This window comes from Taudactylus pleione, unplaced genomic scaffold (assembly GCF_031769625.1).
Source record: "Taudactylus pleione unplaced genomic scaffold, aTauple2 ptg000494l, whole genome shotgun sequence".
In the NCBI taxonomy this organism is placed as follows: Eukaryota; Metazoa; Chordata; class Amphibia; order Anura; family Myobatrachidae; genus Taudactylus; species Taudactylus pleione.
In genome coordinates, this window is record NW_028284896.1 from 2,409,401 (window position 1) to 2,419,902 (window position 10,502).

Here is a 10,502-nt window from a genome sequence, read left to right on the forward strand (position 1 = left end):
GTGACATATCATATAAAGCGCAGGACAACTCTCTGTGTGCAGATAGCCCCTCATTAACAACACTGCCCATGAAGTCAGTATGCATCTAGCCACTGACTAACCGTACGGCCCCTTACTGGGATTACTAGACAGTGTGCATCCAGCACGTCACTAACCACTTTGCCACCTGCTTGCAGTACTGGATTATGTGCATCCAGACCCTCACTAACACTGCCCCCTGCTTGGAGCACTGGTCAGTGCAAATCTAGCACCTCACTAACCACACTGGCACGCCACCTGCTTGGAGTTCTGGTCAGTGTGCATCTAGCACCTCACTAACCACTGCATGAAATACTAGTTAGGGAGCATCTAGCACCTCACTAACTGCACTGCCTTGCTTTATACTATATAATGGGCATCCAGCGCCTCATTCACCGCCCCCTGCTTTCTAGTACTAGATAATGTGCATCCAGCACCTCATTCACCCCCCCACCCCCCCCTCACTGCACTGCCACCTGCTTTCTAGTACTGGACAGTGTGCATCTAGCACCTCACTGACCGCACTGCCCCCTGCTTTCTAGTGCTGGACAGTGTGCATCTAGCCCCTCACTGACCGCACTGCCCCCTGCTTTCTAGTACTGGACAGTGTGCATCTAGCCCCTCACTGACAGCACCGCCCCCTGCTTTCTAGTAGTAGATAATGTGCATCCAGCACCTCATTCACCCCCCCCCCCCCCTCACTGCACTGCCACCTGCTTTCTAGTACTGGACAGAGTGCATCTAGCACCTCACTGACCGCACTGCCCCCTGCTTTCTAGTACTGGACAGTGTGCATCTAGCCCCTCGCTGACCGCACTGCCCCCTGCTTTCTAGTACTGGACAGTGTGCATCTAGCCCCTCACTGACAGCACTGCCCCCTGCTTTCTAGTACTGGACAGTGTGCATCTAGCACCTCACTGACCGCACTGCCACCTGCTTTCTAGTACTTGACAGTGTGCATCTAGCACCTCACTGACCGCACTGCCCCCTGCTTTCTAGTACTGGACAGTGTGCATCTAGCACCTCACTGACCGCACTGCCCCCTGCTTTCTAGTACTGGACAGTGTGCATCTAGCACCTCACTGACCGCACTGCCCCCTGCTTTCTAGTACTGGACAGTGTGCATCTAGCCCCTCACTGACTGCACTGCCCCCTGCTTTCTAGTACTGGACAGTGTGCATCTAGCCCCTCACTGACTGCACTGCCCCCTGCTTTCTAGTACTGGACAGTGTGCATCTAGCCCCTCACTGACAGCACTGCCCCCTGCTTTCTAGTACTGGACAGAGTGCATCTAGCCCCTCACTGACAGCACTGCCCCCTGCTTTCTAGTACTGGACAGAGTGCATCTAGCCCCTCACTGACCGCACTGCCCCCTGCTTTCTAGTACTGGACAGTGTGCATCTAGCCCCTCACTGACCGCACTGCCCCCTGCTTTCTAGTACTGGACAGAGTGCATCTAGCCCCTCACTGACAGCACTGCCCCCTGCTTTCTAGTACTGGACAGTGTGCATCTAGCCCCTCACTGACAGCACTGCCCCCTGCTTTCTAGTACTGGACAGTGTGCATCTAGCCCCTCACTGACAGCACTGCCCCCTGCTTTCTAGTACTGGACAGTGTGCATCTAGCCCCTCACTGACAGCACTGCCCCCTGCTTTCTAGTACTGGACAGTGTGCATCTAGCACCTCACTGACAGCACTGCCCCCAGCTTTCTAGCACTGGACAGTGTGTATCTAGCCCCTCACTGACAGCACTGCCCCCTGCTTTCTAGCACTGGACAGTGTGTATCTAGCCCCTCACTGACAGCACTGCCCCCTGCTTTCTAGTACTGGACAGAGTGCATCTAGCCCCTCACTGACAGCACTGCCCCCTGCTTTCTAGTACTGGACAGTGTGCATCTAGCCCCTCACTGACCGCACTGCCCCCTGCTTTCTAGTACTGGACAGAGTGCATCTAGCCCCTCACTGACCGCACTGCCCCCTGCTTTCTAGTACTGGACAGTGTGCATCTAGCACCTCACTGACAGCACTGCCCCCTGCTTTCTAGTACTGGACAGTGTGCATCTAGCCCCTCACTGACAGCACTGCCCCCTGCTTTCTAGTACTGGACAGTGTGCATCTAGCCCCTCACTGACAGCACTGCCCCCTGCTTTCTAGTACTGGACAGTGTGCATCTAGCCCCTCACTGACAGCACTGCCCCCTGCTTCCTAGCACTGGACAGAGTGCATCTAGCACCTCACTGACAGCACTGCCCCCAGCTTTCTAGCACTGGACAGTGTGTATCTAGCCCCTCACTGACAGCACTGCCCCCTGCTTTCTAGTACTGGACAGAGTGCATCTAGCCCCTCACTGACAGCACTGCCCCCTGCTTTCTAGTACTGGACAGTGTGCATCTAGCACCTCACTGACCGCACTGCCACCTGCTTTCTAGTACTGGACAGAGTGCATCTAGCCCCTCACTGACCGCACTGCCCCCTGCTTTCTAGTACTGGACAGAGTGCATCTAGCCCCTCACTGACCGCACTGCCCCCTGCTTTCTAGTACTGGACAGTGTGCATCTAGCACCTCACTGACAGCACTGCCCCCTGCTTTCTAGTACTGGACAGTGTGCATCTAGCACCTCACTGACCGCACTGCCCCCTGCTTTCTAGTACTGGACAGTGTGCATCTAGCACCTCACTGACCGCACTGCCCCCTGCTTTCTAGTACTGGACAGTGTGCATCTAGCCCCTCACTGACCGCACTGCCCCCTGCTTTCTAGTACTGGACAGTGTGCATCTAGCCCCTCACTGACAGCACTGCCCCCTGCTTTCTAGTACTGGACAGAGTGCATCTAGCCCCTCACTGACAGCACTGCCCCCTGCTTTCTAGTACTGGACAGAGTGCATCTAGCCCCTCACTGACAGCACTGCCCCCTGCTTTCTAGTACTGGACAGAGTGCATCTAGCCCCTCACTGACCGCACTGCCCCCTGCTTTCTAGTACTGGACAGTGTGCATCTAGCCCCTCACTGACAGCACTGCCCCCTGCTTTCTAGTACTGGACAGAGTGCATCTAGCCCCTCACTGACAGCACTGCCCCCTGCTTTCTAGTACTGGACAGTGTGCATCTAGCCCCTCACTGACAGCACTGCCCCCTGCTTTCTAGTACTGGACAGTGTGCATCTAGCACCTCACTGACCGCACTGCCCCCAGCTTTCTAGTACTGGACAGAGTGCATCTAGCCCCTCACTGACAGCACTGCCCCCTGCTTTCTAGTACTGGACAGTGTGCATCTAGCCCCTCACTGACAGCACTGCCCCCTGCTTTCTAGTACTGGACAGTGTGCATCTAGCCCCTCACTGACTGCACTGCCCCCTGCTTTCTAGTACTGGACAGTGTGCATCTAGCCCCTCACTGACAGCACTGCCCCCTGCTTTCTAGTACTGGACAGAGTGCATCTAGCACCTCACTGACAGCACTGCCCCCTGCTTTCTAGTACTGGACAGAGTGCATCTAGCCCCTCACTGACCGCACTGCCCCCTGCTTTCTAGTACTGGACAGTGTGCATCTAGCCCCTCACTGACCGCACTGCCCCCTGCTTTCTAGTACTGGACAGAGTGCATCTAGCCCCTCACTGACAGCACTGCCCCCTGCTTTCTAGTACTGGACAGTGTGCATCTAGCCCCTCACTGACAGCACTGCCCCCTGCTTCCTAGCACTGGACAGAGTGCATCTAGCACCTCACTGACAGCACTGCCCCCAGCTTTCTAGTACTGGACAGTGTGTATCTAGCCCCTCACTGACAGCACTGCCCCCTGCTTTCTAGTACTGGACAGAGTGCATCTAGCCCCTCACTGACAGCACTGCCCCCTGCTTTCTAGTACTGGACAGTGTGCATCTAGCACCTCACTGACCGCACTGCCCCCAGCTTTCTAGTACTGGACAGAGTGCATCTAGCCCCTCACTGACAGCACTGCCCCCTGCTTTCTAGTACTGGACAGTGTGCATCTAGCCCCTCACTGACAGCACTGCCCCCTGCTTTCTAGTACTGGACAGTGTGCATCTAGCACCTCACTGACCGCACTGCCCCCTGCTTGGAGTACTGGACAGTGGGAATCCAGACCCTCACTGACCGTACTGCCCCCTAACTGGAGTATTGGTCAGCGACAGCTCATATTGTCCTATCAGAGGATGGCAGAGTGCGGGTGCTGAGGAAACGCCAGCTTGCTTAACAACTAATGTGACAAATGATCACTGACATGAAGAGGCCACTTCTCTCAGTTTTCTCATGTGGTTAGGTTATCATATTTCCAATGATTAATGCAGCTACTTCACCCATATGCCAAGGCCCCATATGCTTTATAAGAATGAGAGAAAAAGCAATAAGATGCAATAAGACACACTGGGAACAACTAGAAAACTCTTTTTGTTATAAACAATACGAGCGAAGACGATTTTGTATAACACACACAACTACCCTCTTAAGAGTTTTTGCTTCTATCAGTCCTGGTTTAATTCCACATACAGCGTGTGACAATAATGTGTCTGGAGTTAACAAGCCATCCATTAGTTGTAGCATTCAGCAAGACACTTATCCTGAAAGGCGGTATTGTTGGAAAGCCTATTGCTATATCTCCCTCTAATGACGGGAAAAGTGCACGCTGAGAAGTAAATGACCTTTACTTCCAAAAAACTATAAAGACATCAAGTTACGAGTCAGGAGGTGTCAGGTGCGCAGCAGATGGCACAAAGTGGCTAATAGATGGGTGAAGGGAGGTGTCCATCCCCGTTACAGCCTGCAGCGTACAGCAGAGGTGGCCAACCTGCCCTGTAGAACTACAAGTCCCAGCACCCCCTGAGCCATGTTGGAACTTGTAGTCCCGCAGCAGCTGTATTGATATAGAATATCACCAGGACACATGCCCTACGGTGTTAGGGCTCAGGTCCCTGCCTATAAATCTCTGCCCCATTGTCACACTTTGTATGAAAGCATCTGCTGCGCACGCAGTCTCAGGCTGACACAGACATGCAGCATCCATGGAGATAGGACCCTGTGTAGCCCCAGCACTGTGGGTACCACTGCCAGCCTCACTGAATGGACAATGCGGACAATTGGGATGGAATCTCTCCCGCTGGCTTGGCAATGGGGAGGGGAGCGAGTGAAGAAGCTGACAAGGGCAAACTAGGGGTTAGCGCTTACCCCGAACCCCAGGGATTAACTCTTTCTTCATCAATGACACACGCTGGAGGGGATGGGTACACGGTACCAAAAAAAAAAAATTAAAAAGGGGGAGGAGGGAGCACAGCATTCAGCAAATGATTCTGCCCCTTAAACACACATCTCTTTGTTCAAAATCTGCAGCAAGAGAGAAGACAATAATACAAAATAACATCTCTAGACACCTTCTTTCCAGTAACATGTCCTCTGTGCCTTCCCCAATGCAGAATGTGCTGCATGGCACCCTCCTTAACTCCTTCCATGCCAGGGTGACCTGTCAACCCCAATGCCAAACAACCTGACCTGGTAGCCAAGAGGTGGAGACCAACCAGAACAGCAGCAGACACCCTTCATCTAAATAAAAAACAACATTGCATATGCCTTTAACCCCTTCTCTGCCGGCCAGTGATTTGCAGGCTGTGCAGGTGTCTCGTGTAAATGTATCAGTCATTGCAATTTCCTCCGTCCCACCCACCCTGCCAATGCCATACAGTCAGCGCAGCCAGAAAAGCCCCACTCGTGTCAGTGGCAGCCTACCTGTCCCCGCAGTGCTGAGCAGAGCGATCCCCAGGACAAAGCAGCCGTGCAGTAGTAGTGTGTGTCCAGAAGCCATGGTGTAGCAGTGCCTTCCCAATGCTGCTGCTGTCTCCTCACTGCCTCCCTCTGCTGCACCTGCCCTGCCGCCGCTAATGGATGCTAATGAGATGCAAAGGATGGGGGAGGAGCCCACGGGAGAGCAGCCTATAGCAGGGGGAGCCCGATCCCCTCTATGCAGAATGGGAGGTGACTGTTTACTAGTCCCATGCGGGTGTTAGGAGGGGGGCATTAACCCCTTCAGGGTCTCTACTGGAGCTGTTTACCGCAATGAGGATAGGAGGGGGGTTAGTAAATATGTGTGTGTCAAAAAAAAAAAAAAAAGTTGTGCAGTTTAATTTTATTTCCAACACTGATTTAGGGCTGTAGTCCTTGTCATCTTCGGAAAACTGAATTTACTTCCTTCAATGAGCTGTGTGAGTATATATATATATATATATATATATATATATATATATATATATATATATTTATTTCCAATACATCCAATGCAATATCCGAGCATCATGCTTTTTGGCAGGGGCGGCACTATGGGAGACAATGGAGGCGCCTGCCCGCCGGGCGCCAGCACTGCAGTGGCACCTCCATTGCCCACAATATACCGTCACAGTGACGGAGTCTACCGTCACAGCCGCCCAATTCATAGCACCTCTTCCCGGCACCTGAGTAGCCACCATACACTAGTGGAGAGCTCCATGTCAGACCATCAGCTGCCGCCTCCGTCTATCTATAACCTGTCCCTACTCATTGGTGTCGCTGCTCAGATTATGTCAGTGTGACACGTCCGGCGCCTCCCCTCACCCACAACTCCCCGTCGCACTCCTCCCTGGTGACAGACCTAACCTCAGACCCGTGCAGCAGTCCCGGCACACACCCTCACCTAAATCTCCCCATGCCACTCCATACATCAATCCTCTGTGCGCTACAAGTCGCGTTACACATAACGTGTGAGCGCAGAGCGACTTGGTAGCGCCGAGCATCTTTTCATGCAAATATTTCCATTCAAATGCGTCTTATTTGCTCAGCAATGTGAATAGGATGCACAAGCAGCTTCGGTTGATTAAAATGATATGTGGAATGCCTATATTCTGTGTGCAACTGCGGGTACATCTGCATGCAAAATGCTTCATTACAGTGTCAGCAGCTGTGACGGGGGGCACCAACTTATAACTTGCCTTCGAGCGTCTGGCATGAACTTACGCCACTGCTTCTGTGCATGCGCATCACAGGCACTGATAGACAATCTGTACTGTATGTCGCCTGCTGGCTGTGGAACTACAAATTCCAGCATTCCTGGCACAGGTTGACTTAGTATGGCCAGAACAGACTGAGACTGAGTTTCAGTCAGATATATCAGTACATCCGGATGTGTGTAAGGGTGACCCACCGACCGCCCACACACTGGCCGCAGGAACCCCCGACACTGACATCACAACCAGATGGGTAAATTTTAATACTCTCCCAGTTGTGATGTCTGGCCAGAGGCCAATTGGGGAGTGTGTATAGCTTACCAAATCGTCCGCTTGGTTGTTGCCATGTCCGCTGGGTCGTACAAGTGTGTACCCAGCATAACTCTACTCGTGCGCAAATAAATAAAATCTTATTTTAACCGCTCACTTTTTATATACACGATCAATGAAAAAAAGCCCCCAGCAGCTTCGGCAGTGAATCCACAATCAGCCAATCAGATGCAGCTGGGAAGTGTAGTCACACACGGGTCGATTCATGAAGCAGAAAAGAGGCCTGTTTAGCTGAAATCAGGGCTCTTCTCTGCTTCGTGCTATTCATGGAGCTAGTTTACCGTGGAGAAGTGTATTCCCCAGCAGCACCCCCCAGCTCCATGCCTGCCTCGCTTCACCATACTATTGTATGGTGAGTGCGATTCATAAAGCCATCTGAGGATGGCATTATCTGTACCGCAAACCAATCAGAGCAGGGAAATCCCCTGCTGTCTACCGTGCACCGGCTCTGCCCCCTTTTCCCAGCATCCATTGCAGCAAGTCTGACCTGCTGCACTCAGACGCCGGCTGCATGCGCAGTGAGGAACAGGCATATCGGGCTCCCAATATGTCTGTATGATCGCGGAGGGGCCGGAAACCGCAGGAAGACGTCGGACAGGTAAGTGTACCTGAAGGCTACTAAACTTCACTATATATATTGCATCGTTTTGATCACCCTCATTTATTGTATAGTGAACGATTTTAGTGTATTTGATTATCAGATCTGTCAGAAATCTTGGCCTCATTCTCCCGATATCGTGCAGTGTGTGCGCCTTTGACAAAAAATCGTCCCAATTATCGGTTTGATCAATAAAATCGGTGTACTTAGTTTAACTCAGCACACTAAGGAGCTGATTCTGATTTGAACGCTCGTAGCTGACCGATTGTTGCAATCTGCGCATGCGTATGCAACGCATTGCGTGTGCGCGAACCACAGCGAGAGATCGGGAAGCATACGCTCGCTCAGCATAGACAGCCCAGCTGAATGAGTGACAGGTCAAGCCATTTGTGGGTGGTGACAGGGGCTGGCCACTAGAAACGGGGGAGTGGAGGTGGGAACGCAGGCGTGCCTGAATGTCCCAATGCTGTTACAGAGGCGTGCATAATTAACAGGCCGCGTCATTGTACACATCACCTGGTTAAAATACACACTGAAGTGAATGCAGTGCTTGAGGCAGGGTGTGGTCAACCGTAAGGACTGCGATCGCATCCAATGGTGCTAGATGTACCAATGTTTTCAAGCACTTCCAGGAGTTGATGTTGGCTAGTGGGAGTTTTATGAATGGCTGGTGGGGGTCTGCATACACAAAGTGATCACAGGCCAAGACATAGTGGGCGTGCTAATGCCTTTCCATGCGATCGCCTGCCTTGCTGGGCGTGCGCAGGATTTGCATATGTTGGGAGAGAGCGGGTCTGAATGAGCTCCTAATTTTCAAGCTGTAAGAATAGCCTGGCTCTGCTTTACCCACTTTCTTACCCAAAGCAAACACTTGGGCAGAAATTGTGAACTGATATTAGAAAATAACTTTAATTCCAGTTAATTAATTCAGGCAATATTATTGCAATTTGAGAATAAGGTGGAAATGCAGAAGCAGACTATAATCACACAATGAGTGAGGTTGGCAGACATATAACAGCACTATACATGACAGGATAACACAAGTACTGAGAATGTAGTTGTGTTATTCAGCTTTTACACAGCATGCAAGACAACAGTGGTCTAGGCATCTCAACAGGATTCATAGTGTACCTGTCACCTATGTACAATTCTGTTACTTTAAATGCACAAGGTGCAAAACTACAGTGACTGAATATAGAATATATTTGCACAGCAGGAGCTCCTGGTTTAACAGTGAAACGGGCTTCATTCAAATTATTAACCGAGAGGCTAATTTTCTGAGCTAGTTTAGCCATGTTGCATCATTTCCACATGTCCTTGTTTTAGCCTATATGTATGTTCCTGGTTATTTCAGGTATGCTCCTGCCCCTTGAAATGTATTGTGCCGATCACCTACACTCAATGGAGATAGGTATGTTGCGGGCCAGACCGATACTGGTGTGAACAGAGAAGGAACTGTTTCCAGATGACAAGAACTCTTCTAATGGATAGACATAATTAGCCTTGAAAGCTTGCACTCTAATCTAGTACCTCCACCAGTGTTGGATTTACCACCACGGCAGAGGGTGCAACAGCTATGGTGAGAAGGGCCAAGCAATACCAGATTAACCTTCTTGGATGCCCTCTCTGATCCCCTGAGGATATGCTTGGCGGTCACCATTTTACCCCTAGATATTGCTATTGGGGCAGGGCGATATCGATTTCCATTCCTGTCCCCAACCTAAGATTTCAGATAAATTCTCATTTGCAGTCAAGTTGTTTAGAATACAAAATAAATAATTTAGCTGAGCTGTCATACAATGGGAATCAATGAATCCTCCCAGTCCCTAAACTCTGGAGTCAGATCTTTCAGGCTCACAGCATGTCAGTGAAAACACATTTTGCTGCATTCAGGGACTGGAGGTGGAGACATGCAGATGAGCACGCCGGTGTGTCACCTTTACTTTCATAAGCATTTAAAGGGGAAGACTAAACTAGTTTCACCACTAAAACAGCTGCAGCTTCATATCGCGTTCTGTAAAGACATTTCACCTGGTAAAGGCAGAAGTGGTGCAGACAGACCTGTCATATTTCATACCCTATTACCCGTGTAAATCAGGGAGTCCTGGAACTATCTGCCAGAATCACAGTTTTTACCTTCCCTTATCTCTCTCACCCCACTTATCCTTTAGTCAGTCACAAGTCAGTATCGTGAGGTGTGTAACTGCAAGCAGAGGAACAGTCTCTGTCTCTTTCCATTTGTCATCTCGTACATACTGTAATAAGTCGCTCGTCCACTTCCTGGTTTAGAAAGTGCCCCCGGGCATACAGTTGTTGCACGTTTTGCAGGAATGCCCCAAGGTGCACAAACTAAAAACTAGGTCGGGTCACAATCCTGAGTGTCGTCAGTTTAGGAGCCGCCTCCTTCAGTCATTTCAACTACACTATTTTTCCTAAACTACTGCTCCTTGGGGCCTCGTTCATCATCCCTAAAGGGGCCTATCCATTAGCAGATGTATTTCTTTTCTGAGCGATGAAAGACAAAAGATATCCCTTAAAAACTCCGCTGACTGTGCTGAACGATATCTGTCATGTAC

At 50.8% G+C, this 10,502-nt stretch overlaps 1 protein-coding gene across 1 annotated transcript in view; it reads right to left on the reverse strand.

The window, feature by feature from the left end:
* CADM4 (cell adhesion molecule 4) overlaps positions 1-5,925 on the reverse strand; it is a 298,257-nt gene extending 292,332 nt beyond the window's left edge. Inside the window, exon 1 of the mRNA XM_088449750.1 lies at positions 5,752-5,925. Coding sequence (XP_088305876.1) covers positions 5,752-5,827 — 76 coding nt within the window. The 5' untranslated portion in view covers positions 5,828-5,925. The remainder of the gene's footprint in view (positions 1-5,751) is intronic.
* Between the last annotated feature and the right edge of the window lie 4,577 nt (positions 5,926-10,502).